The 26990-nt window shown below is 51.5% G+C and overlaps 9 protein-coding genes across 9 annotated transcripts; 4 read left to right on the forward strand and 5 right to left on the reverse strand.

Moving 5' to 3' along the window:
* Position 1: 1 nt before the first annotated feature.
* Positions 2-1408, reverse strand: N7458_010454 (serine/threonine-protein kinase; the record flags this gene model as incomplete). The annotated part of the gene is made up of 4 exons (XM_056913836.1): positions 2-611; positions 668-998; positions 1078-1168; positions 1241-1408. 4 exons carry the CDS (start codon positions 1406-1408, stop codon positions 2-4), a joined length of 1200 nt encoding a protein of 399 aa, XP_056762685.1.
* Positions 1409-2031: 623 nt separating this feature from the next.
* Positions 2032-8856, reverse strand: N7458_010455 (DNA polymerase epsilon catalytic subunit POL2; the record flags this gene model as incomplete). The annotated part of the gene is made up of 3 exons (XM_056913837.1): positions 2032-7979; positions 8042-8181; positions 8249-8856. 3 exons carry the CDS (start codon positions 8854-8856, stop codon positions 2032-2034), a joined length of 6696 nt encoding a protein of 2231 aa, XP_056762686.1.
* Positions 8857-9269: 413 nt separating this feature from the next.
* Positions 9270-9930, forward strand: N7458_010456 (COX20 family protein; the record flags this gene model as incomplete). The annotated part of the gene is made up of 2 exons (XM_056913838.1): positions 9270-9618; positions 9674-9930. 2 exons carry the CDS (start codon positions 9270-9272, stop codon positions 9928-9930), a joined length of 606 nt encoding a protein of 201 aa, XP_056762687.1.
* Positions 9931-10168: 238 nt separating this feature from the next.
* On the reverse strand, positions 10169-11008 carry N7458_010457 (uncharacterized protein; the record flags this gene model as incomplete). Its single annotated transcript, XM_056913839.1, has 1 exon — positions 10169-11008. One exon carries the CDS (start codon positions 11006-11008, stop codon positions 10169-10171), a length of 840 nt encoding a protein of 279 aa, XP_056762688.1.
* Positions 11009-11736: 728 nt separating this feature from the next.
* sik1 (snoRNP complex protein NOP56) lies at positions 11737-13407 on the reverse strand (the record flags this gene model as incomplete). Its single annotated transcript, XM_056913840.1, has 3 exons — positions 11737-11994; positions 12055-13174; positions 13244-13407. 3 exons carry the CDS (start codon positions 13405-13407, stop codon positions 11737-11739), a joined length of 1542 nt encoding a protein of 513 aa, XP_056762689.1.
* Positions 13408-13747: 340 nt separating this feature from the next.
* On the forward strand, positions 13748-15717 carry N7458_010459 (chaperonin-containing T-complex subunit CCT6; the record flags this gene model as incomplete). Its single annotated transcript, XM_056913841.1, has 7 exons — positions 13748-13789; positions 13849-13943; positions 13998-14019; positions 14090-14131; positions 14191-14211; positions 14266-14439; positions 14491-15717. The coding sequence occupies 7 exons, from the start codon at positions 13748-13750 to the stop codon at positions 15715-15717; spliced, it is 1623 nt and encodes a 540-aa protein (XP_056762690.1).
* A 348-nt stretch (positions 15718-16065) lies between these two features.
* N7458_010460 (putative histone acetyltransferase (MysT1)) lies at positions 16066-17133 on the reverse strand (the record flags this gene model as incomplete). The annotated part of the gene is made up of 1 exon (XM_056913842.1): positions 16066-17133. The coding sequence occupies one exon, from the start codon at positions 17131-17133 to the stop codon at positions 16066-16068; it is 1068 nt and encodes a 355-aa protein (XP_056762691.1).
* Positions 17134-17749: 616 nt separating this feature from the next.
* On the forward strand, positions 17750-20725 carry N7458_010461 (uncharacterized protein; the record flags this gene model as incomplete). The annotated part of the gene is made up of 2 exons (XM_056913843.1): positions 17750-17938; positions 17999-20725. 2 exons carry the CDS (start codon positions 17750-17752, stop codon positions 20723-20725), a joined length of 2916 nt encoding a protein of 971 aa, XP_056762692.1.
* A 511-nt stretch (positions 20726-21236) lies between these two features.
* On the forward strand, positions 21237-22988 carry N7458_010462 (asparagine--tRNA ligase SLM5; the record flags this gene model as incomplete). The annotated part of the gene is made up of 3 exons (XM_056913844.1): positions 21237-21505; positions 21583-21703; positions 21768-22988. 3 exons carry the CDS (start codon positions 21237-21239, stop codon positions 22986-22988), a joined length of 1611 nt encoding a protein of 536 aa, XP_056762693.1.
* Between the last annotated feature and the right edge of the window lie 4002 nt (positions 22989-26990).

The following is a 26990-nucleotide window of genomic DNA, read 5'->3' on the forward strand; positions in this document are numbered from 1 at the left end:
TTCATTTGCCATGTCCACGGCTCCAAAGCCCGGCAACCATGTCCTTCACTCTCCGCTCCTGCTCCCGAATCTGCTCCTCAGTCTGCCCACGAGCATTACCCCGACTATCAATCTGCATGGGCTCACCATCTCTATGGTTCCCAGTAGCCATACCATGACGAGTTTCCTCTACAACTTCCTGTCCATTCACCCGCTCCGGCTTCGGATCAATACTCATGACCCCATCCATCATGAAGCCACCACCCTCGCGCAACTTGTTAATAGCGCGCACGGTATCGATAGCGCGGTGCAGGGTACGCCGGGCGTTGAAGTTCTTCTTGACGGTCGGCAGCAGATCCTCGCCGGAGCCAATCTGGGCCAGGTCGTAGGGCGGGTTGATCCAGGTGTGCTGCAGGGCTTCGTGGGCGGTCATTCGCTTTTGCGGGTCGATGGTTAGGCATCGGCTGATGAAGTTGCGGGCTTCTTGGGAGACGCCGCGCCAGTACTCGAGGGGCGTGAAGGAGTAGTCGGCGGCGAGGATCGCTTGCATTTCTTCCAGGTTCGAGTCTCGGTCGAAGGGGGTGTAGCCGCACAGGAGGAAGTAGGTGATTACGCCGATAGCCCAGATGTCGCTGGAGATATTGGTTAGGGCAGATCTCCTGGCGAAAGAGAGTGAAAGGTAACTTACACTGGCTTGCCATGGCCACTCTTCTTAAAGATCTCTGGCGCCATGTATCCCGGTGTACCGCATGTAGTGGTCAGCACGTGGAATTGCTCCTCATCCATGATCCTAGACAACCCGAAATCGGCGATCAAAAGGTCCGCATTATCTTCAGGAGTGCGGAATAGCAAGTTCTCGGGCTTCAAGTCGCGATGCACGATGCCGTGGTCATGGAGATAAGCCACGGCTGAGAGGACGGCGCGAATGAGGTCTGCGGCATCGGACTCGTAGTAGCTGCCCTTGCGACAGATCCGATCGAACAGCTCTCCACCGAGAGCAAGGTCGGTGACCAGATATACTGAACAATCCAAATGTTAGTCAGGCCCCGGCGTACTAGTGCCTCTCGAGGAGAGTTCGCAAGGTCTCGTGCCACGCACAGTTATTCATTGTCTCAAAGTAGTCGACCAGCGTAAGGATATTCTGGTGACCCATAGACACCTTCTTCAGCACGGCGATCTCATTTCGAACCTATGGAGCTCCCCAAAAAGCGACTTTCAGTATTGCGCGCATTGTCCCAGAAGCAGACGCAGGTCCTCCTACCATGTGTTCGCGCCCCGCCATCAGGCGCTTGTTGATCACCTTTGCCGCATAGTAACGACCGGTGTCGATGTGGACACACTCCTTGACGACCGAGTATGAGCCCGCACCAAGAGTCTTGCCAGTCTTGTAGCGACACGGCTGGACCTGAGGTCTCTGGGGTTGCGCCATTGGGAAGTTGAGGTGGAGAGGGTCCGCGGACAAGGATGCGGAGGGGGAATTGGAGGGGTGCACACGAGACACACCCAGGCCGATCACAATGAGGGAGTGAATACGAGGTGAGACGGCGGATCCAAAGGAAAGTGGAGGAGAGTGTGCGTTATTATGTACCTGCGAGTCCAGGTCAAGTCAGCCTTATGTCTCACGTCGCGCGAGGTGTCAATCGCCAAACAACAGCCAAGCGATTCAGCCCCGCCAGGGTGTGGGCAGCAGGGGATCATCTACCCACAGGTCCAAATAGTCCTCAATTATAAACGTTTCTTCCTATGGTGCGACAATCCTCCACTGGGGGTATTCAAAGAAGGCGTGGATGGTTTAATGGAGAATGGGAGGAAAGAGAGAAAGGGGGAGAGGTTGAAAGGAAAGAGTTGGATTGATCGCGGGGATCGACGAGGATCGCCAACGGCTCCGATTATTTACAACTTTGGCCCCAACTCCAAATGCGAATTCCATGCAAAACCCTCTCGAAACACCCAAGCACACCACCCTCCAGAGAGATACGACACCTAACAAACCAAATATTAGACTAGAATGAAGGCAGGCCAAAATTAACAAGATCAAAATGCTGATTCCTCCTACAGCCGGGCTAGCACCTCCTCCACCACACCCTCCAGCAGTTGCAGACTGTGGAATTTGGCAGCGCTCTGCAACACGCGCAGTTTCTTCTCGGTCTCCTTGAGATCAACCGTCGTAGCCCATTTACCACTGCAGGAGCAATGCTCCATAAACTCGCTCACTTTGAGCGTGTTGCATTTAGAGCACTTGAGATCCTGCGTCTGCCATTCGACCACAAGCCCATGCACCTGGCCAATGAGAATTTCTTCCTGCGCCAATCGATCATATTCCGTCTGGCAGAAGGGGCAGCGCCATGGCGTGGGACCTTTGCTGTTGTCCGTGCCCGGGTCGGGAAGGACGTCCTCGTCGCGACAAAGGTCTAGATCACGGATGAGACAGCAAGCGTTGCAGGTAAGTTCGGGCAGTTTCAGACTGGCACTAGGGTTCTCGAAGCGACCCTCTTTGCTGAATTCGCGGACTTCGAAGAGAGCCAGAAGCTCGCGGCGCAGCAGCCGAGACTCGAGTGTCGTGGTCTTACTCAGACTCAGCACCTGCATGAGCAGCTTGACAAGCTCCAGTGCTGGGTTTCGCTTATCCCCCTTGGGATCAACGAGCACACCGGGAAGAACGGGGAAGGCATAGTCGGAGGCCAGCTCGGGGTGGAGCATCTCGTCACGTTGACGGCGAATGAGACCGGAGATTTGTTTCTTTAGAGGTTTTGAGAATCGCTCGGCAAGGATAGCAGTTAGCCCTTCATCGTCGACATCATTTGGTTTCCCAATAGGAATCTGGGTCAGGCGAGGCGTGGAGGAAATTTCGTTCTCCTGAAGATCTGGATGCTTGGCGGCATGCATCAGCTCAATATACTCGACGACCCAGTCATGGAAGATGGTTTGCATGGGCGTTGGTAAGAATCGACTGAGCTGCCAGTGCATCACCGTCTCTAATTCTTGCTTCTCGGCCTCGACCACCTCCCGACACCCTTTACCGCCGTAATTGTACTCATCGTACCAGACGAGGTAGTCCCAATACTCCTTGATGTCCAGGTCGATGAAGTGGAAAGAGGGATTGGCTCGGATCGACTTGAGAACGTATTGGCTGTAGGCGTAGGCATTGCCCACCTCGGTCTTGGTTGTCTGGAGCAGAAGACGGGTCGGGCTAGCGAAAATGACATTGGAGCCAACTCGTCTGAACTCGGCCATCAATCGCTGGAACGACTTGCGTGAGAGCAACCGCACGTAGTTGTGTAGAGACCGATCGTAGAGGCAGGAAACAGGGCTCTCCACCCATCGAATCAAATGCTGGACCATAATGTCGGCCATACTGTTTCCTGCACATGCCTCGGTCCACCAATTCTTGACCATCTCGCGCAGCACCAGAGCACCAGCAGATGCAAACGCTTTCTCAGAATACAAAACGCCCGAGTCATCTCCTCCATTCCCAGATGGCGCCAGTAGTGAATCGTTGCCTTCCATCTCATTGACGATCGACGAGGTAAGAATAGTGTTGATAGCGAGATTGCGCACATCCAACTCAATGCACACCGTTGAGTAAGCACTCGGCGTATTGACGGAAGGCATGGTGACTTTCTCTAGCGGCCCGACGATGTCATCCTTTTCAAAGCCAGCATGGTCTGGTCGGGGTGCGTTCGACCACCAAAGGACAACGTTACTCTGCTGAAGGCGCCGTGCATATGCAACATCGATGAGATACCGAGGATCATCGGTCTCCAAGTTGCAAAGTGGAACATCTCCATAACGAGCGAGCAAGGTCAAGTGTTGAACCCAAGCTGCCAAGTACAGATAGTGTGTCACAATGCGCCGAGCGATGAACGCCTGCCACCCAAGCGGGGGGAGATCCATATCCGAAACTTCGGGCTTCACGGACAGAGTGGGATACTCCTTGAGAATAGGGATGTCGTGACACAAGCGATCCTTTTGCTGAGATTGGATGACCAGAATGGCAGGCTGGGGCTCGTCGCTACGAAGCTTACGGACCAAATCGCCAACTTCGAGGTGAGCCTTTCGTCGAGTCATCACCTGGATGGTCTTGAAATGAATCTTGTCCTGGTACTCGAAGGCGTTCTGCGATTCATCGCTGGATGCATCCTGCAATTTCCGAGAAAGCAGTTCTGAGTAGATTTTGTCAACATTCGGCAAGCCCTGCACATCTCTCGTGCGGTTGAGAATGACAATATGTGCCTCTTTCTTGGTTGTCGAGAAAAGGGCAAAGATTTGTCGATCGCCAGAAGCAACATGGTAGAGATAATGGTATGCCAGAGGAGAGTCCATTAGATAGGGCTGGTCGGAAGTAGTGTGGAGCAGCGTGGACAGATCAAACCCTTTCTCCAAACCGTCACCAAGGACACCACGCTGTTCTTCATCGAAGGTACAGTGACTTCCCAACTTGAGCACTGCTCGAAGGCTGGGGGTGATGTTCCGCTCATAAACACCTTCAATACTCGGGTGCTGGAACAGGGCATCCATTTTATCCGACTCTTCGAGGAATTTGTCCTCGGACAACGACAGCTTGAAGAGATGAACCGAGGGGTGTCCATTGGGCAGGGTGTGGTTCACTTTCTCGACCTCGCAATCTGGCACCTCAATGTCCGGCAAGGAGTCACGCTTCAAGTTCACGAAGAACTGCCGGGGAACCTTGACGTTGAGAGCATGGATCTTCTGGTCAATGAGCACAAAGGCTCGCACAATGCCTGGCCGACCTGTTTCGCATAGTTGAAGGACCTGCCAGGTACTGATGTACAGCATCTGAGCTTGGTTTCGGAAGAAATTGCTCAAGCCATCTGTTGCGACATTGGTTCGCTCACCAAACAGTTGGCGGCGACGAACACGAGCTTGCTTCTGGATCTTCCACTTCTGTTTTTGGTACTTGATGAAGCCTTGGTAGTCTTCTGTAATGGAAGGCATGACTGCCGGCAGACTGGCAAATGGATCAAAAGCTGTCTTGTTAATACCCTCCGGGTGCTTTCGTTTCTGAGCCACCTTGCCGTCGGGGGAGGACTTCAGTTTTTGTGTCGAATGCGCGATGACTTCGTCCATGTCACCCGCATGTTGAACACGATGATCCAAGATGTTGGTAGATATTGTGGAAAGCGGGGCCTTTTCAGACTTCTCAAAGAGATCGGTCATCTTTTTCTGCTTAAATTTATCGTCCTTCTGGTTGATTCGCCGCTGCAACCAGTCTGGATGGGCGACACGAGGCACGGGGTTTCTCAGCTTCTGGAGAGCTGCTGGAATAGTGATGAGCTTCTGGACGACGGATCCCAGACGCTCCAGGTAGTAGTCCCAGTCAATGATAGAGCGAGGGTCCATATCACCGGGGTCGTCCTTGAGCCATTTGCGGAGGAAGAAGCGCTTGACACTCTCTTCAGCGGAGAAGATAGTGACAGGTATCGCTCTCTCGGTGACAGGCGTGTTCCTTGGCCTCGACGAGATAATGTACTTGCAGTTCAAACCTTTGTCCTTGACCATCTGCTCGCCCAGGAATTCTGCGAGACGTCTCGCAGTGGTGATGGATGTAGACTTTTGGTTTCCATATTCTTCCAGGGTCTTCGTCATACTGCGATTCTCCGAAATCAGGTCAATCAGCTCTTCGTCTGCTAGCGTAGCTCCGTGCTCATAAAGCACATCCAACCATCGGTCGGCGACTCGAGCCACGGCGGCATACGTCTCCGCTAGGTTGCTGCCTTCAAGGAAGAACTTGAAGATCTGAGTTTGGAAGATCTTGATCAGCTTGAGCTCTCCTCTTCGCTTGACCTCGAATCCCTTCAACTCGGCCAGTGATCCATCGTGGTTGAATACTGCATATCGTTTCTTCAGGTTCTTGTCTTCCTCTTTGGATGTTGGCAAAATCATCGCTCGGTAAGGCCCATCAACCTCGAAGAAGATGGAGTTCTCACTGTAGGTCTCGTACTTGTAGGTGGATGGGTCGACCAGGGCCTGGTACTGGTGGTTCGTGTATCGCGCATGGACGAGGTGGTTCAGCATGACACAAGGGTATGAGATACTCAATTTCTTGCCATTCTTCAGGGTGAAGGTAAAGTTCTCAGGGAAAGTACCTGGCAACATGCACCAGATACCATCAGTATCCAATTCCAGCGGGCGTCCAATGCGTTCGACAAGCTCTCGTGCCATTTGAATGATGTGGGCACCCGTCAGACAAGTGACACCGGCCATTTCCATGGAGTACCATCGAGAACCTTTTCGCATCACATAACCGTAGAAACTGTTCAGGATGACCTTGTGGGCAAGTTGCAACGAATCGAACAGAATAATCATCTTCTTCGCCTCGTCGATCTCAGCTGCAGAAGCCCCCGATGATTGGAGTGACTCGGTCTTATTCTTCCAGACTTTTTGCTTGCCCTTGAAGTCGTATCGTCGATCACGGAAGCTTCGCACAGTGTCGACATAGAACGGGTTCTCTCTCTGGCAAATGATTGCTTCTCGGATGATAGTCTTGCTGTCATGGATTTTGTGATAAATCTTCTTGCTGTAGTCTTGGAGACGCTTCTTCACTACCCCGGCTTGTTCTTCGATGCTGAGATCCTCGAATGATCGCAACAACCCATTTTTCCTTTGGCTGGGGAATCGTTCATTCGTCGTGGCCCGTCGAATCATGTTGTACTCATCACGCTTTGCGGGCAGAAATTCACCGCGCCAAGCCCAGGGCATACGCCTGTCGCAGGTCTTTCCGGGGCGGTTAAAATCGCAAGCGGCACAATCTGATTCATCAATCATGGAATCGGGCTGAAGACGATTGGTGATCATGATATTCGGGTACATCGAAGCAACATCCAAGTGATAAATGAACGGAACCTCATTTCGGCTGGGGTTGTTTTTTAGGTCCAACAGTTTCTCGGCGATCTGAGCTTTCACTTCGTCGAAGTTCACAACGTCGTCCAAAGACTTCTTTTCCTCAACTTCGATACTGAACTTGAGAGCATGGTCCAAATCTCGGAGGAGCTCGTCGATTGCTTTGGGGTCAACATTGAATCCTGTGGGAATGTCGCTACGGAAAACACCAGCTTCAATACTTTCGACGTGGCCACCGACATAGGTCTGCGACTCGAGCAGATGACCTTCGTAGAAAGCCTCTGGTGGATCCTTGTGTTTGTTGGGCAGGACAATCTCAGTCTTGTATGCCTCAACCATGAGCAGCATCTCGCACAGAGTTCCAGTTCCCTTGCGCAGGGTATCATCGGGGCTGAGTGGAATGATAGTACACAGAGAAAAGATGAATGGATGCACATATTTCATGTACAGGTAGTACGTCGCAACGGCATCGGAAACGGAGTACTCGGCCAGGGTTTGTGGGCGTTCACTCGCATAAGGCGTCATCAGTTCAGGGTCAAGTTCGTCGGGATCGTAGCCAAGCTTCGCGACAGTCACGGCTTTCAGACCACGACTTCCTTGAGGAAGGTAACTGTCACGACTGACCCATGCGAAACAGTCCATGTGGACACAGTTGTCGCTTTGGTAGATGTCCTCGCTGTTCTTTCGGAAGCCAATCTCCATGTACATGTCGATTCCCTGCACGCTAGCCCTCGCTTCCACGAAAGGCCAATCGAAGAAGTCACCGTTGTACGTGGCAATGACTGTTGGCTTGGCAATCTTGATATGCTCAAAGAATCGCTCAATAACAGCTCTTTCGTTGGGTTCGTTGAAAATGATGAAGGGTCCATTATACTCTGGCTTTGGGGTGTATTCGAAGTCGTTGATGTCTTCGGACACAATCTCTCTGTTGGTGATCAAGAAGCCTTGCCCGTCGATCATGTACGAGATCATCATGATCTGATCGATCACCGCATCGGGGAACTTGAGAGGTAGTTTCGTTGTCTCGATATCGAAGGCCAACACAACAGGATCGGCACGCTGGAGCCGTTCTTCCAGGCACTTCAAAGATATAACGCCATGTTTTGCTTCCACATCATACCATTTTCCAATTCGGATATCTATGAAACGGGGGTGTCAGAAGGGTTTCCACATAGTCTAGGACCAAATGACCATCACGTACCCTTGTCAATCGAGACTCGAACATGGTACGGAACGTCGTACTCTCGAATATCAACAATAAAGTCACTCGCTTGCATATTTCCATTAGATCGTTGCTCATTAATTATTTCGTCGTCAAAAAGGTCGAAGCCAGTTGTGGCACTATATGGGGAAACATGGTAAGCACGGGCACACCTCACGAACTCATGAAGAAAAGACGAAAACAAACCTGGTCATTTCGACGTATGCATCCATCACATTCGCATTTTTCTTGTTTTTCTCAGCCAATGGGAGCAGAGTTCGGCGGACCTCAAGCAGATTGGGCACATTGGCAAAGTTCAATCTGATAAATGTTCTCCGGTGTCCAAGCAAGTGGTTTGGCAGGTTCAGGTCTTCTTTGTCTAGACGCTTGAAACTCTTGATCAAGCCTTCAAAGGCTCTCCGACACCACTCCTCCACTTCCATCTCATGGCCTTTCTTGACCGCGATCAGGAAATAGGGATCGTATTCCACCGTGGCCTTGAAACTGCCACCGTCATCTTGGAGGAAATAGTAGTCCACACCTGCACGACCTCCCGGTACATTCGGGTCCTGTATCGTGGTGCTGTGCATATTGATGAGCCAGCCGGCCCTCGTCTCGCCCGACTCGAACCGCGGAAAGCCCAGGGTTTCATCGATGCTGTTGGCCAACCGAATGGCCTCGAATTTCTCATCTTGGGATGTTGCTTCGCTGGACCGGAGGGATCCGAATTCGACCGTCTTTGTTCGTCGAGGATTTGAAGATGCCGCGCTGGATCGGAATTTGTTCCCAAACTTGCTGGGTTTGCGCGAAGGCATTGCGACACTGGCGCCCGGCCGGGCTTTTCAAAGTAGGGTTGGCGGCAGGTGTGTGGTGTTTAGAACATAAATTTGGCGGGATTGTGGAAGTTAACTGGTGTTGGCTATCAGAAAGATGCAAGACGACGTAGGCGTGGTAAGATGTTCAAGGCCAATGGCTAATCGGAGGGCCTAGCAACGACCTGCGACTCTGCTCTAATCCAGTCGATCGCAACCGCTTTTCTCGACGCGTCCGCGTATCTGCAAGGCCCTGGCACGCGTCAGGGTTAGTCAGCCCTCTCCCGGAATAACTATCTATATCTGGATGCACCGGAACATCTTATGATCCGCCTGTACTACTGTGGTTATCAGCATTTTGGCCCGCCGAGCTGCTCGCCGATCGAAGAGAGGACAAGTCGCTAAGCTTGACAAATATGGCCGGGGACCCTCGAGAGTCCAGCTCCTCGCAGGAGCCTGGTAGCCACCTCCCCGCCAGCATCCCGAATACCGACCCGAAGAAGCCAAAGCATGATTTCCCGCAATCGCAAGTCGGGAAGTTATGGGATGCCTTTGGCAACCCCGAAGAACCCGTGAACGCCCTCGCCAACGCAACGTACAAGCCCCGGGGCAAGGACCCCAAAGATGTCTCATACTCCGAAGTTGTCGGCACAATATCCATGTCCGAAATATCGTCCTTTTACAAAGTACCATGCGCACGTGAATCGCTTTTGACTGGAATTGGCGCTGGATTTGGTATTGGTGGTACCCGAGCTGTCTTTGGAGGTATGTGCATTCATTCTAGCATTGCGAAGTTAAACATATACCTAATTTTTCAAAGGAATGCGCTCATTATGGTCTGCCGGAAACTGGGCAGTTGGAGTGTTCGCAGTCACCTCTCTGGGAGCATACGAGTTCTGTCGACGACGCCGGATCCAAGAATTGCATGGAATGAAAGAAGCAGTCGAACTCATGAAGGAATTAAAGGAAAAGAAACAACGGGACAAGGAAAGAGCTGCTGAAGAGGCTGCCCGGCGGGCAGAGGAAGAGAAGAGAAAAAAGAGTTGGACGAATCTCTCCAACTACAAGTTCTGGTAGTATTGCTCTTTCATGAGTCGGAGTCACGGTGTTTGTACGATATATCCCAGGTTGTATATTCCAAAAATCATATGCTATGGCGATTGGCATCATGTCATAAGTCATATCTGTGTATCATAGCGCCCAAATATTCCATGTTAGTATTCAAATAAATCCCCAATCATGCTCCGGTACACCAACTCCCGAGTACTCCTCAAAAATGCCAGATGAGTCCTGAATGGTGGCAGAAAGGAGACGTTCACTGTCTGTCTTGTACATCGAACTTGACTCGTTTCTGGATAGCACCTTCTTGTATGCTGTGAAGCTTGTCCATGTCAGAGCTGTCATTCCTCTTGGCTCGTCGCTTCTCACGAGCTTCTCGTGCCTCCCGGGACTTCCATTCGGCAACTTGGCGTTGTCGTTTCTGAGACCGAGCCCACGCAATGGCTGCTGTTGGCTTAAATCCCACACCGTTGATTCCATAGCCATCATCTGTTGGATCGGTCGGGTTATGTCCGGTAATTTCGTGGTCATGCCATGTGAACGGATCATCCAGAGGAACATCTGAGGGTGGAGGGGATGATCGCTGCTTGCGACCTTTGGAAGGCGATGCGAGATCACTTTTTTGTTGTGAAGATGGATCTGACCTCTTTTTTGAGGGCGTAGAAGCAGGTGTGACAAGGGCATTGTCTGAGATGTGATGTGTTGCCGTTGCCGAATCTGAACCGATGCGGTGGCTTCCCAGCTCGTGGGCATGAGCTTGCAAGGGTTCAGCCATGCCCATAGAGCCTCGGTCGTGGCTTTTGGCGATACATGTTGCCTGTTCCGGCTGTAGCGTGTATGGTTGCTGGAGGTCGCGATTTGAACCTCCACGTTCTGGAAGACGCTCTCCACGAATGGCCAAATCTTTGAAACGTCCCGCCACCGCTGCCCGAGGGCTATACCTCCCCGGCTCAGTCTCCTCGCGAATCAGGGCTTCTTGTAGACTAGCGACAGAGACCGTCGAAGTTGGCGATGCGGATGGGCTATAATAGTCCGACTCGGAAGGTTCTCGTTTGCGCTTAGGCGAGAAATATCTTGGGGGGTTTGTCGTCATCATCGTTGGGCTGAGGTGGGAGGAAGTTGTTGGGGAGGGGCGCCGAAGCCGATCAACCCTAAGGATCGCATTCAGAAAGTACAGTGTAGTGCCGGCCCCGTTCACCATTCAGCAAGGACGGGGGCCATGGTGCAGCAATCCCCGTCGGTTGGTGCGGAGATCAAAGTGAGGGGCAGGTCACTGGACGTTCGGGTGTGAGTTGATTTTCCGGGGGCCCATCGGTCTTTTCATACAGGGGGGCAGCATTGAACCTCTTCGCTCATGGCCCCGACAGAAATGACCCAGCTTATGGTAACCTCGATCGGAGGCAGTCGCACCGATCAATTTAAAATGGCAGCTAAATAGGTTTGAGATTGTCTAGTAGAGATTGTAATCCGGATCTGATAACAAAGCATCCCGATGTGAGTCTTGGAAGGGCCGTGGATTAGTATCATGTGGACAATGCCGTACCAGCTCCATTTGAGGACTATAGATGTTCTAGCTGACCAACTAAATGACTGGTGATACATGTTCAGGCCGGAGGATGTAGACTTCTGATTGCAGTTGAGAGTTGAGAATCTGGTCACGCGAAAGAGAGCAAAATCTTATTGCCGCAAAGGGCCTAAAATCGAATAAATTACAGATCCCCGAGCCCATCGAGTCGTGAACAAGATTGAGAAACATGAAAAGAAAAGGAGAAAAGAAAATCCCAACGCCATGACGAAGACTCCCAGTACCAAAACAAAGCGCTTTTATGCCTTTTGCTTCTTCTTCGAAGGCTCAGCATCGGTGTCGTGCTTGCGCTTCTTCTTCTTCTCGGACTCGCCCTCGCCAACATCGGACTTGCGCTTCTTCTTCTTGTCGCTCTTGTCGCTCTTGTCCTTCTTTTCCTTCTTCTCCTTCTTGTCTTTCTTCTCCTTCTTATCCTTGACATCAGCGTCCTCCATCTCGGCATCACTGTCATCAACGTCAACGTCAATACCAGCCAGCACGGCATCCATAGCGGATTTCTATTGAATTCATGTCAGCGAAATGTTAATCTTGAGATCAGAGACTTTTGTTTGACATACCATGGCGACCTCATTCTTGGTGGGGGCAGCACCAGTAGAGTAGAACTCCAGGCGCTCCTCAACCTGCTGCTTCAGAGCCTCACCGAACTTGGTGGTGGGGGCCTCGGAGAAGTTATCGATACGGGAAGCGATCGAGCACTTATTGGCAAGGAAGCGGGAGATACGACCCTTGTTCTTGGGGCCAGCACGGCCAATGAAGGAGGAGTGGTAGAGCAGACCGTACTTGGGGGTGTTACCCTTGGTCTTCAGAGCACGGAACAGAGCCTTCTCGGCACCGAGAATCTGGACAGTAGAGGCAGGGTACTTGGACAAGTTGGTCAAGCTACCAGCGTGGGAAATCAGGCGAGCACCAACGATCTCACCGATCAGCGCAGCAAGATTGGGAGCAACGACGCTCATCTTGGACACGAGGTACTGGTGAAGAGACTTGCGGTACTTGGCGATGCTCACAACGCGCTCGGCGAAAGCAATGACGTTCTCCATGTCGGAGTCGGAGATATCCTGACCCATACTGCGCTTGGCAGCATCAATGATGCTTTGAGCAACACCCTTGTCATCCTCCACAAGGGCGGCCAGATCGTGCAGGCTGTCATCAGTCAGGCTCTTCTTGTCCTTGACGAAGAGAGCAAGCTGGGCATAGCGCTGGTTGTCGGAGACGATCTTTACCAGCTCGGGGAAGTGCCAGGAGTACCATTCGCGAACACGCATGGAGAAAGTGTTGATAGCCTTGTCAAGCTGGTCCAGGATAGCAATGGCCTGGATGATGTGGTTGTCGTCACGCTGGACAGAGAACTTGACCTTGGCACGAGAGTAGGCGTGACCGAGACCGAGCTGGGCGGTATCCATATCGCCCTCGCGGAGCTGGGTCAGCAGCTTGGGGAAGTGCAGACGAATGCCACGGAGGAGGTCCTGAACAACCTCGCTAGTGTCGCCAGTCTCGCAGTCCACGAAGGAGAAGGCGGACTTGATGCTACCAGCGAGACCCTTGTCGCACAGACCGAGGACGACCTTCTTCTTCTTGCTCGGCTTGGGGAGATTGAGATCAAGGAATGAAACGAGGTTCTCAGACGCGACACCTTCCGAAACGTCGTTGATTTCACCGAGAGCATGCTTGTTGTTTCTACAGAACATTAGCGAGGACTCCTATGACGAAGAACCCCCAAAAAATTCGCATCCGGGTAAGACATACTCAAAAGGCATGAAACTGGCAAGGTTGACCATCTTGCCGAACTTGGCGAGGTCGTTAACGCCAGCCTGGACTTCCTTCAGGCGGTTGCCCACGGCGTCGCCCTGCAGAGCGACCTTGAAAAGCGAGTAGCCCATGGGGCTCTCGAAGAGGAGAAAATCGGCCATGGCGCTGGTCTGGAGGCCAAATCAAATCGCAAAGTTGGCCAAAATACAATTGTGACAGCGGGAATCCAGAAACAGCACAACGAACGAACCGGTGGGTTGCTGTTGTCGGACGTTCAAAAGGGCGGGAGACAAAAGTCGAAGAAATCGAGAAAGCTCTTTTTTTTCGCCGCTAGTGCGAATCCGTGAATGTGGGCTTTTTGCCCAAAATCATCTCACCGCCTTTACCGTCCATCGCGGGCAACCAAACTCCTGTGGGTTGCTCGCTGCTAGCTCCCTAACCCATTCCCATTACGATTTTTCTCTTGGGCTAAGCTCCCGGTCGTTCATTTTAACCGCAGATATGTCTGCGACCCAGCTGCTAAACCCCAAGGCGGAGTCCCGGGTATGGAATGCTACTCCCCTGTACAACCCCTCCGTGGCCCGCACTAACATTTCGTCTAGCGACGTGGAGAGGCGTTGAAGGTCAACATCAGCGCTGGAGAGGGCCTCCAGGATGTCCTCAAGTCGAACTTGGGTCCTTCAGGAACACTGAAGATGTGAGCCTCTAAATCTACCCATCGATGTTCGTGACATAGCTAACAAACCCTCAGGCTGGTGGACGGTGCCGGTGGAGTACGCAATGTTCCCCTTTACCCATGGAATACAACGAAGCAGTTTATTAAATATGGTGGTGTTATGACAGATCAAATTGACCAAGGATGGAAATGTTTTGTTGCGTGAAATGGTTAGTCTTGAAACCCGCAAGGTCTCTGTCCGAGGATCCATGTGCTAACATTTTAACAGCAAATCCAAAACCCCACGGCTGTAAGACAAGACTTCGCTGGCATCGACTCGGATCCTCGCTGATAATATTGAAAGGTTATGATTGCTCGTGCAGCAACTGCCCAGGACGACATCACGGGTGATGGCACGACATCGGTCGTTCTCTCGGTTGGAGAGCTCCTGAAGCAGGCGGATCGTCATATCTCGGAGGGTCTTCACCCCCGTGTGATTACCGATGGCTATGAGATCGCCAAGACTGAGGCACTGAAGGTACTGAATAAATATGATCATTATCAGTAGCTAGTCTGACCCTCTCTGCAGTTCCTCGACAACTTCAAGCTTGAGCGGACCATTGACCGAGAACTCCTCCTTTCCGTCGCCCGCACATCTCTTTCCACCAAGTTGAACAATGCCCTCGCCGAAAAGCTCACTCCCGACATTGTTGATGCTGTCCTTGCCATTCACCATGTCCCCGAGAAGCCCGATCTGCACATGATTGAGATCATGACCATGCAGCACCGCACATCATCCGATACCCAGCTGATCCGTGGTCTGGCTTTGGACCACGGTGCTCGTCACCCTGATATGCCAAAGCGTGTGGAGAACGCCTTCATCTTGACGCTGAATGTCAGTCTGGAGTACGAAAAGTCCGAGATTAACTCTGGCTTCTACTACTCTAGTGCCGAGCAGAGAGACAAGTTGGTGGAAAGCGAGCGCAAGTTCGTCGATGCGAAGTTGCAAAAGATTGTGGATCTCAAGAAGCAAGTTTGCGGTAACGACCCCAAGAAGGGGTTCGTTGTGATCAACCAGAAGGGTATCGATCCCTTGAGTCTCGATATCCTCGTCAAAAACGGCATCATGGCTCTGCGGAGAGCTAAGCGGAGAAACATGGAGCGTCTGCAGCTGGTTTGCGGTGGAATTGCCCAGAACAGTGTCGATGATATGACACCTGATGTCCTTGGCTGGGCCGGCCTGGTCTACGAGCACCAGCTTGGCGAGGAGAAGTACACCTTCGTCGAGGAGGTCAAGGACCCCAAGTCCGTGACTATTCTTATCAAGGGTCCCAACGCCCACACTATCGCTCAGGTCAAGGACGCCGTCCGTGATGGTCTCCGCTCCGTTTACAACACGATCGTCGATGGCTGTGTAATTCCCGGAGCTGGTGCATTCCAGGTCGCTTGCGCCCAGCACTTGAAGTCGGACAGCTTCACCAAGACCGTGAAGGGCAAGGCTAAGTGGGGCGTCGAGGCCTTTGCTGATGCACTCCTGGTTATTCCCAAGACACTCGCTGCCAACTCTGGCCACGATGTCCAGGATTCCTTGGCCGCGATGCAGGACGAGGGTAAAGACGGTGCTGTCGTCGGCTTGGACCTGAACACTGGTCTTCCGATGGATCCCGTTCAAGCAGGTGTCTTCGACTCGTACCGTGTGCTCCGAAACTGCGTTGCCTCCAGCACTGGTATCGCTTCTAACCTTCTGCTCTGCGACGAGCTGCTGAAGGCTCGGCAGATGAGCAAGTCGAGTGGTCCCGGTGGTATGGAAGAGTAACGCGCCTTTGGTTGACGATGGTGGTTTCATGTAAACAATTAGATGATCTTGGGTACCGGATACTTTTGATGCCTTTTAAGGGTCCAGTCCTCTCAAAAAGAAATGCACACATTAATTGCACAAGGTTTACCAATTACTCTTTACGAAAGCACAGCTAGCCAAGACCCACGAATTAACAGGTCTGTTGGGTCTCTTTCTAGTGTTAAAGCACAGGCATGTGTACTCATGAATAGAATCACACAAGGGCTTTAGTTCTCATACATAGTGCTCGTCATTATTATTGTCGTAACTTCAGTAACGAAAATTCGCTATCGTACATGGTCTTCTCAATGTCAAACTATGACGGAATTACTCATCCTCCTTCTCCTCTGATGCATCATCGGTGCCTTCAGAGACGGCAACAGAAGGGAATTCTACCACAAACCCGTCATCTCTGACCGGATCTTCAAGTGATAAGTGATGAGTCTTTGCCCATTCCCAGATATCGGCTTTGTGAATGACAATTTTCGGACTCTCCTTTGGTTCGTCATCGCCCATCAGACGACTCAATTTGCGCTTCTTGGGAGTTGTATCAGGTCGAATAACGCCCATGCTTTTCACGGCGGTGATCACATCTTCAGTCAGCATTCCTGTAGCTTGACCGATCTCCTCGACAGTCATGTACTCGCGAGGGGGCTTTTTCCGCGAAGCTTTCGACGGTGAGGGTTTTGGAGCCTTTTGGTGCTCCGCTCCAGATTTGCGCTTGCCACACAGCAAGTATCGCGCAATCCGCTCGGCCCAGAAGCGATTGTAGCTTTTCTGGCCCAAGTCACTGAGAGGTTTCTCTGGTCCTCCTATATATCCACCAGCATATTCCCATCCACTAAGCTTGTAGCTCACCCCCATCAGAAGCTTTCCAAGTTGCCTATGCTGATATGGCGGGAAGACACAGATACACGCGAGATTGTTTGAGTCCCAGGAGAGCTTTTCCTTTGAGAAAAAGCCCAGGACGTGGTAATTATCGGGATTGTCCGGGTCGGTAAAGGTGAGTATGTAGTAAAGGAAGGTTGCAACGTCGAAAAAGACCGTCTTATGATCAAGGAAGAGTTTGGCAAACAGGGACAGGTTCTGTCCGAAGAGCTTGTGGTCCTCGCCGTCTACCTCCCAAACAGCGTACCCACCATGCTCGTATACTTTGGTACCGGGCGGCGTTGTGCGATGGACACAGGCCCGTGTGTGTTCTGCAAATGCAACTTTATCGCAAGAATATCTGAAACACCAGCGACAAACATAGAGGTATTCGGCATCCTTGGCGACCAGGTCCTCCGGGTAGATTGACTGGTACCACGGCTTGAATAGCAGGTCACCAAGTACGACATTCTTCACGTTGCGATCGCCCGGGTTTTGAAGGCTTGAAGATGATTTTCCGGCGGCCATTGGTGCGCTCTGGATCTCGAAAAGTATGCAGGTTGCTTCGGTCGCTCCTAGACTTCGAGGGTTGGTGTGTAGTATGCGCGATCCCGTGGAGCAGCCATTGGCATTGCCGCGGAGGAAGGAATAACAAGTCAAGTTGTGTCGATAGAAAGGCCGAGGTACAATCGGACCGACATGAGAACGATCAGTCAATCGAGGCAGTCGCGGTAGTAAATTTGCCCCAAAAGACCCCCCCTTCGCGACGATCAACAAAATTGAAGGCGGGCGATCTGCCAGGTCAAAGAACGTCCTGACTCAGCTGCACCTATGGATCAGGTGATTCCGGGCATGGAGAGCTCTCTCTATCTTATCCACTGTTGCCTGGAAGGTTCACAGTGAGATCATCCTTCAAAGTCATTCCTTGCATTCAAATCCCCCCTTCCAGAAGGAGCCCGGATATTTGCAGGCAACAGCCATACATCTCTCATGATATCTAGCACACCTCTCGTATTTCGAGGGGTTTAAGATCGCCCCGAAAACATCCCGATCTCACGCTTCTTTGCGTCTACTCTAGTTCACCCGTGCAACGCCCCCACTCGCTGGTCCTGAGCTCAAGGGTGCCCAGCTTCCACTTTCCATGATGTTGAAGCCTTTCCAAGTCAGAGATCTTCATGGATCCTCGTCTGGAGGTCCTGAGGAAGTTTCACCTCAACCCTCGAACCTTCATGGGGTTGTGCAGGTCTCAGCCGCCGACTACGACAATATCGCCTTGAATCACCCTCGAGCCAGACTAACTTACCTAGATGATGATGATGGTGATCAAATTATGGCAAGTCCCAACCCAACCAGTTTCCTTTTATCAAACCAAGCAGCTAACTCTTTTATGTAGGTCGGGTCTTCTCTTGAGCTATCTCAACGGCTAGACGAGCCTCTGGACATCTATATGCGCCCCGATAACGTCCAGCTTTCTCAGAGTGAACCGGCCTCCATGCACATATTCGATATTCGTCGATCTAACTCGGTGACCGAGTTATGGAAGCAGTTCGAAAGACCCAACGACGGGACCCAATCACAGCAAATGATCAGCGATGTTCCCGTCGAGACGGAATCTGCAATCGATGAACATGAACACAAAGAGGAACCAGCTGCACATGAAGCTGCTACTATATCTCCCCCTGAGGCTGAAAGCCAGCCTTTTATGGCAGCATTTGAGGCCGAGCTGGCCAGCCTTCTCAACCCTGCAGAGAATTCTGGCCAAAGGGCTACGCAGCCAGAAGCATCATCCGCAGCTGAACCCTCGTCGTCGGACTCTAACTCACGGGGAGCACACCATCCACTGGAAGTGGTTGCAGCCACGTTCCTTTACCATTTGATCAATGGAGCCAACTCGGTACAGTCCGAACTGAGAAGTAGGCTGCCAGAGTTACAAGAGCAGCTCCGAAATGCTCAGAGGACAGTCCCGGAGAACGTGCGAACATCCCTCCAGTCTCTGCTCGCCACAATTGAAGCGCACATGCGGACTGCTTTCCATAACTTCCCCGATAATGGAAGGCAGTTTGCGGAAGACGCCATCAATGCCGGGCGCCCCGTTGCTGAGCATGCTGCGGATGGCTTGCGGATGATGGCATCGGAGCTCAATGAGGCCAGCCGGACATTGTTTGCAGCCTTCGAAAACGAGTTCGGCCGTTTTGCATCGAATGCGTCGAATGCCACATCTGACGAGGGACTGCACGCAGCGTCTACTCCGATCCCCGGTGCTACCCCTGATGGGACTGCACCAGACCTCTCATCTCAAAATACGAATCCATATCCTACAAATCCAGGCGTCCAAAATGACGCGACCGCCAGTTCTGGTCAACCCGTTCAAATCCCTGAGGTCAACCCAAATACTCTGCCGTCCGACCTCAAGGGTCCTAGTTGGGATACCGCGAGAGACGGACAGGGGGATCACTTTTATGTTCCAGGTCCTCATCATCCCCCTCCATTCCCTCCTCGACCCGCTCACCCTGCCGTTCCGCCCATGCCTCCGAGAGATTGTTTTATCCCTCATTCTCACTCCCATCCTCCCACTCATCCTCCCTGGCACATGCCATGGGATCCAGCTCATCCTATCCGGCATCATCCCCCGCCCCTTCCGCCTCCACCGCCATCCAGCTATCTGGGTGAACCATGGCTTCCTTCAAACCACTGGTTCAGCCCGTTCGTTCCTCATAACCCTCATACGGTACCTCGGATGCCTCCAGCCCCTCCTCCAAAGGAAATCCCCAGAGACCAAGATGAGTTATCAGTCCCTTCTGAAAAGAAGGCTTTATTCATCGGCAACGTTGGCTTCAACGTGACCGAAAAGATGATCCAGGATGTCTTTGCTTCCAAGGGTTTCATTGTTTCCGTACGCCTACCCCAAGACTCGAACACTGGAAAACATGCAGGCTTCGGCTACATAGATTTCCCCTCGATCCACCCTGCTATGGCGGCAATGGATGCTCTACAAGGGTTTCACATTGATGGCCATGCAATCAATCTCGAGTTCAGTGATGATGCCATCATTGACTCTGTCCCCCCACCAGAGCATCCCGGTCTTGCCGAGCCCAGGACTCTGTACGAGACTTTCGCACATCAGAGCCGTCCGCTGTCTCGAGACTTTGGGATCTCTCGTCCCGATCAAACCGGCCCTGGGGCCTCAGCCAACAAGCCAGAGCGTCCGAGTCGAGTGAGCCGCAGAAAGTCTGTGACATTCCAGGACCCTGATTTGTCTTCACTGGATCTTCAGGATAAAAGCGCCACCGGGAAAGATACTCCAGCCCGGCTTCAATCGCCTCCACTGATTGACTTGACCACCGATGACGCTGCATCCAATCACCAGTCGAATGAAATGCACGATCAGCTACCGGAGATGAGTCGATTCCCGCCTGTCTCCCAGCTTGAAGCCCAGCTCTTTGCCAACCAACAGCAGAGCCGTGCACTGGAGCCTAGCTCGGATGCGACAATTCGTCAAGAAAGCCCTGAATCAATTTGGGACCGAGACTATGATCAGCCAAGGAGCTCTTACGAGCCTGTGCCTGTACACGATGTGCACGGGGAAGAGTCATCCCCTTGGAGTAACGGCGGCCGTCTGAAGCACATTGGTCCTGGAGGCCCAGGTCTTCGTCGGTCGAAAACTATGACATTTGCGCGCCGAGGAGGGGAACGCTCTGATGTACCAAATCCAGTGTTTCCAGGCGGCCCTGCTGGTCAAATTCCATTAAGACGTCGTGCTAGTGAACGCCACCACTTGAGACGTGATACCCACGATCCCAGCGACACAGACACCTGGGCACGCTTGGACAGGAGGGAGCGTCGACGGCCCAGACGTTCATCCCACCATAGTATCCCAGGAAGCTTCCCTGTGGAAGAGATATCTCAGCCTGTGCCGTCCGACCCGCTCGACGCTAACACCGAGAGTCAGAAGACGGACATTGACGAATGTATGTCGTCCCTCATCGATATGGGCTATGGAAGCGCTGAAGATGGCGGGCACTCTCGGATGGCAGTCTACGCTGCGGCTTCAAATGGCAACCTCAACGATGCGATCGAAATGATCGAGGAGGAGAGAGCGGCCTATGCCCGGCAATGCTGAGAGTGAGATGGACTGGAGTATGATCTATTTTATTTAGGCTTGACATGCCATAGTCGCTCCTTTGGACAGGCTTTCGGTCATATTCATCAGTCTTTTCTACGTGTTATGAATAATCTTGCTTTGTGAGCGATAATTTGCCAAATTGTTCAATCTCAATTCAACTGTTGTCTGGTACCTTCTGGGCTCCGATATATATCTCTAGGTATCTGAGGTTCCGCGTAGAGCGCCCACAGGACAATATGTGTCAAAGCATAGGACCTTCAGGGCTAGCTGTAAAAGTGCAATGGATGTAGCTAATTACTCATGGTTGCTCAAAATTACCATTGACCCTTCTGCCCATTTTCCAAAGACGTGTCGTGCGTACATACCATGGATGGTTGAATCTTGGAAGTGATGATCATGCGGACCGGTGATCGGATCCGCGGGGGTCCATGCTCCGAGGTTTTCCCAGTTCGCCAGCTTGACCTCCGACCATCATCCATCTTCCCAGCGCAACGCCCTTGATTCAGCCATGTACACATGGCGGCGGACCTTCGCCACGTCTGTCGCCAGACTCGGCTCTAGTTCAACACCCCATTCTCGAATTGCTTCCCTGCGATGTGCGCAGGTCCTCCAGGCTAGCAAAGCAGACGGACCCTGCAGCTTAGAAGACAAAGAGATCAAGGTCAATGGGTTCATTCGGTCGGTTCGGAAGCAAAAGCGATTTGCCTTTGCAGAGATCTCAGACGGCTCTACTGTCGAGCCATTGCAGGCGATCCTGAAGCCTGCGCAGGCAGCTGAGTATGTCCATCGTGGAGCTGTGACTCCAAGCTTCATGTATTCACGCGAGAATCTAACACGATCGCTTTCATGCATAGTCTGTCCACAGGCACTGCCGTTGAAATATCCGGCGTGTGGAAAGCTTGCCCGCCTGGAAAGGAGCAGACTCATGAGCTTCAGACTACTGACGTGACCGTCGTTGGCGCGGCGGATCCAGAGGTGCGTGTTGGCAAATCATTACGAGCGCGAATCAGCTGATCTGACTGTCGCATCATGTTCACAGACATATCCGATTCAAAAGAAATACCATAGCCCCGACTTCTTGCGCCAGATCCCCCATCTCCGCATTCGCACGCCGTTCCAGTCCCTCCTCGCGCGCTTCCGATCCGAATGCCTGTTCCAGTTGGGCAACGTCTTCCACTCTCGATCCGAAGGTCCTTTCACGCAGGTTCAACCTCCGATCATCACATCCTCAGACTGTGAGGGAGCAGGTGAAACATTCACATTGCTTCCACGCGGTGCAGCGGCACCGTCGAGTACAGAAACCGAACATTTCTTCCGAGCACCGAAGTACCTGACCGTGTCATCACAATTACATCTCGAGGCCTACGCGGCTGAGCTCGGCAATGTCTGGACCTTGACACCCGTGTTCCGGGCGGAGAAGAGTGATACACCTCGTCATCTTAGCGAGTTCTACATGCTCGAGGCCGAGGCAAACTTCATGTACGATTTAGACTCGCTCACGAACCTGGTAGAGGATCTACTTCGTGACCTGACTCGCCGATTGTACATTACGCCTGTTGGTCAAGAAATCTTGTCGGCAAAGCGCACTGGAGAGTCCGGACAAGAAGGCAATACCGAGGAGTCGAAAGATTTGTTGGGGAGGTGGACGGCGCTTATGGAAGGACCTAGATGGCACCGAATTACGTATACTCAGGCCGTTGAGATGCTTCAACGAGCAGTCGCAGAAAAGGGTGCCTCGTTCGAGCATCCTCCCACATGGGATGGTGGGTTGCAGACCGAGCATGAAAAGTACATCGTCGAGGTACTGCACGAGGGAAATCCGGTCTTTGTCACGGACTATCCCAAGACCATCAAACCGTTCTATATGGCACCTTCGCAGGGCAGCGAGGGTAGTACGCCAGGTGAGACCGTCGCCTGTTTCGATCTGCTTCTTCCCGAAGTGAGTGAAGTTGCTGGCGGCTCCTTGCGGGAGCATCGTTTGCCCAATATCATTCAGAACATGCGGGATTACGGCCTCATGAAGTCCCGCGCGGCTGCTGATTCCGATGTACCGGTATCAGACGAACCGTCCTATCCATATCTGACTGCAGAGGAGGATCTTGGGCATCTCCAGTGGTATGCCGACCTTCGACGCTGGGGTTCTGCCCCTCATGGAGGATTTGGACTTGGATTTGACCGGTTCCTTGGCTACTTGTCAGGAGTTTCCAGCGTTCGGGATGTTGTCTCATTCCCGCGCTACTTTGGTCGGGCTGATTGCTAGAAAGCACAGCCGGACAGTGTATGATATCAAGGAATATACTATAAATGTACCATAGATCAAATGACCGCATGGAGTCCATCTCCACCAACCTTGACTACTATATATAAAACCTGGATTCCCGCGTCAACCTGTCAGCTTGATAAGCTTACTGCATACTCGAGAAAGAAAGATCTAGGTGATCATTCGCATAATCTCGATCAGGCTGCCAATGCTTTGATCAAAGTGAACCATCAATCGTCCTACTATTCAATAGGAAACGTTAATAGTTCCCGTCAAACGCTGTCTCTTGTTTCCCTCTTACACCGACAGGGCGCCCCATCTCGCGTCCGCTTTCTGCCCCATTCTCAGCCTCATAAGACGTTCAGACTGTACCCACCATTGGCTCTGAGTATTTAGTAATCGGGGGCGGTTGGCGGTGCACCCAGGAGGTGCATCGCCCAAGGGGTGGGAGCATCGCCGGGAGCCGAAAAGAGTAAAATGAATCGGCCTTTGCTGATTGGGGCAGTTGGAGACTATTTGTCGCCGTTGCGAGGTTGAATGAGGCTAAATGGAGCGATCTCAAACGCCGAAGCCATAGGCCATGCATAAGGTGCTTCGAGGATGTACATTCCATCCCAACTAAGCATACAGCGCAGCCAATTAACACCGCAGGGGGCTGCGGAAGGAATGAAGAGACAAGATCCCAGCCTTGCCATAGCCACGAGTCACGACTCTTTGCCGCTTGCTTTGAGCACAGGTACATACGGAGTACTTACATATTCGAATTTACAGATCCCTAGCTACCGCGTCAATATTCTTGTTGATATACCTATCGCAAAGGGCAACCCGTATGTTTGCACCGCTGTTATCGTAGGTAGGAGCTACCCAATGGCCCATGTATATCCGTCTATATCCTCTACTTCCGGTACTCCCGCTGGACCTCCTCTATGCTCTCTTAGCAACACGGAATATATCCTCCGTTCATATCTCCATCTGATTATTACACCAGCGCCGTCGAGATTCGTTATGCACTGGCTCTCGCACCGGTCCAAGTAAGGCCAAGCACTCTAGCGTGGATGGAGGTGCCCACAGCCAAACGCAAAAAACTGGGCCGTGAAGGGCGTCCGCATTATGAATCCTTCCAGTAGCGACCGAAATGCGCAAACTTGAGTTAGTCAAATACAAGTTCCAATTAGCCCCATCCTGAAGAGGCAACTAATAAGTCGATAAAGCAGAGGCTTCCGTCAGCTCGAAACGTGGTCCGTGGTCTCCGGACTTAGTTTCGATCTTGAATTCCTTTTGAATTCCTCTATCCGTACTCCGTACGGAGTAGCCTGTATGAATTATGTACTTAACTCGGAGTTGCGGAGCTCGCGTAAGAGTGCCGAGGACTTGTCGTTTCTGGGCAACTATTTGGTCCTTGGTGAGGGTGGAGTTTCGGCCCTAGTCAGTACAGTAGTAAGCGGATTTATTGAATTTTGGTGGCTCAAATAATTATGAACTGAGTTTCAGACGACCTGTAATCGAGCAATTTTCACGAAGCTGACATGTCTTTAAATGAAAAAAGGAGCCTTGAGTCTGCCGCTTATCATAAGAGGCAAAGCAAACCGATGCCTCGCAAGCATGTTATGTAGGCAGACGTAGTACTCCGAACATAATTGATCGATCCACAGCCTCACAGGATCGGAATGCTATGGAGCATGGAGGGGGGAAGAGGGAGGCCCGGGCACAGCGTTAGAAACTTTGGAAACTGGGAAATTCTCAATATAATAGACTTTACGAGAGCGAGTCGCCTAGTGCATGCCAATACAAAATGAGGAGGCCAGGATCGGCGGGTCAAGGGGATCCAACCTTACCGGGGTTAAGCATAAGCACGACGATGTTCGGTCAGTGTCCGCCTGAGGCAGGACAAGTCATGTCCTAGTCGGGGACCATCCCTGCCTGACGTATCACACCGAAAGGAAAGGCGCCCATTGTGCATAATAATAAATAAGGACTTGATCAAAATGGATTTTGATCCGGGCTACCGATAGTCGGTTAGCTTTACGACCTGCTTATGTCCTACCGTTATGATTGGTATACTTTCTAAATCTCAGTATTTAAAGTACGGAGTGCTCCGTCGAATTGATCACCCATTTTAGTCCTTGGCCTCCTTCCGCCAGTCCCCGGTCCTACATAGTAGTACATAATACCACTAATGTACATGCATACATACCAGCTATGAAGAAACAACACAAATAGGGACCCTTAGCAACTTGGCGCAGAAAGGTAAATAACTAATAATATGTATGTTATGTGTAAGAAAGAAACAAGTTCCACCGCCCAATTCCAGCGCTCTCGTATTCGGATGAGTAAAGTCCCCGAATGCATAAACTCAAAAATACCGTGCGCCACATGGTTTATGCGTTGATTCATGTTTTGCAACGGACAAGTGAGACACACGAGTCGGGTCATCAAGCCATTTTGAGACCAATAATGGGGTCATGGTGGACATAAAGTCGCGAGGCTACCCTACTTTAGGTCTGGGCAAGGCGCCGTAGTGACCATGGTTCCCAAAGGCCAAACTGGCTTTTAGGCTTGCCGATGACAGTTGCCACCACTCCAAGCAGCCGCCAAACCCGAACTGGGGCTGCCCAGAGAAAGGGGGGCACTGCCTGGGACCGATCGCCTTGGCAAAGGGCCTGGCAGTAGCAGGCACCATTCATAAATCAAAGAGCGAGTCTTGGCTCTGGAGAGAAGACGTTAGTTTTGCGTTAGTCATGAGGCAACAGCATTGTATTGTCTAACAGCTGATTGCTTCGGGAGAACAATCTACAACTTAGCCAAGAGAACCATTGGTGGGAGAAAACGACATAGCCTAGTCCAATTACGCTTGGCGTCAGTTTTACACGAATGATAACAGATCAGACTTTGTGCCAGGATTACTACGGCAATCATCGGATAAAATTTCCAGCAAAAGCAAACGCGTTGAAATCATCGAGCGGAGGTCAAGCATCAATAGTGTTGTTGCCAGGGTCAGAGAAAGTAATCAAGTATTATTATTGTAGGCCGAACTTGAGTGTGGAGTCTGCCCTAGCACATTTTTCATATTACAGTATCCAGAGTATTTTCCATCCATCCAAGCGACCGGAAGACATGGAACACCTTAATTATGTTAGTGGAGATAAGCTCGTGCGACGTTTCACAAAAGCAGCTCTTGGCAATCTTTAATCTGAATCGGCTGAAATCCTAGGGTTGCAATGGAACGTGTGACAATACGAGACATAGTCGCAACTAAATCTACAATAGGGTTGATCGTGGGTACTGCGTGCATATCTAATACCGTAAATGGGCGATTCAGGTGGCATACTACTGTAAGGGCACGTCATCGGCCCCCGCGGAAGTCCCAAAGCTAGCAGTGGATTATTTGAGAAAAGGATAATAGCGTGTTGGCTCTGTTAAGTGTAAACTCTGGGAAAAGTCCGTGGATCAAGATGTAAATGATCATCGGGATCTGACCCTGGGATAAAGTTGAGGAGTTGATTATAGGGGAAAGTGATCAGCTCGCGCGGCAGAGATTCTCGGCCTGAGTAGTCGTTGCAACGTTCCCCAGAGATGGGCGGACTATACGCTAGGTGGATCATCGTAAGTCGGAATTTATTATGAATCATTGAACAGAATAATAAAGCAACAAAATGTGAAACTTCGCAACCAGCGTACCCTCGTACTCCGATTTGGAAAAGCGCCATGGTTAACCATGGCGATACAGTATTAGCATATGAACATTGAGAATAGTCATCTTACTATCACGCCTAAACGGCAGATACATTGTCACGCAGTATACATCTAATTGCATACATAAGAAGTCCATGGATGGAACGGTATGTCTGTCATTGGGTAAACGCTATGTTCAAAAAGAAGCCGTCCTAGCCGGCGGCGTATTTAAGGTCTCCAAACCACGTTGACCGGCTCTATTATTATTATTTACACACCGGCCCTCGCGTCTCGGATTTAAGCAAAAAATACAAATGCCGAATTCATGTG

This window comes from Penicillium daleae, assembly GCF_028827525.1.
Source record: "Penicillium daleae strain IBT 16125 chromosome Unknown utg000008l_segment0_segment0, whole genome shotgun sequence".
Classification (NCBI taxonomy): domain Eukaryota; kingdom Fungi; phylum Ascomycota; class Eurotiomycetes; order Eurotiales; family Aspergillaceae; genus Penicillium; species Penicillium daleae.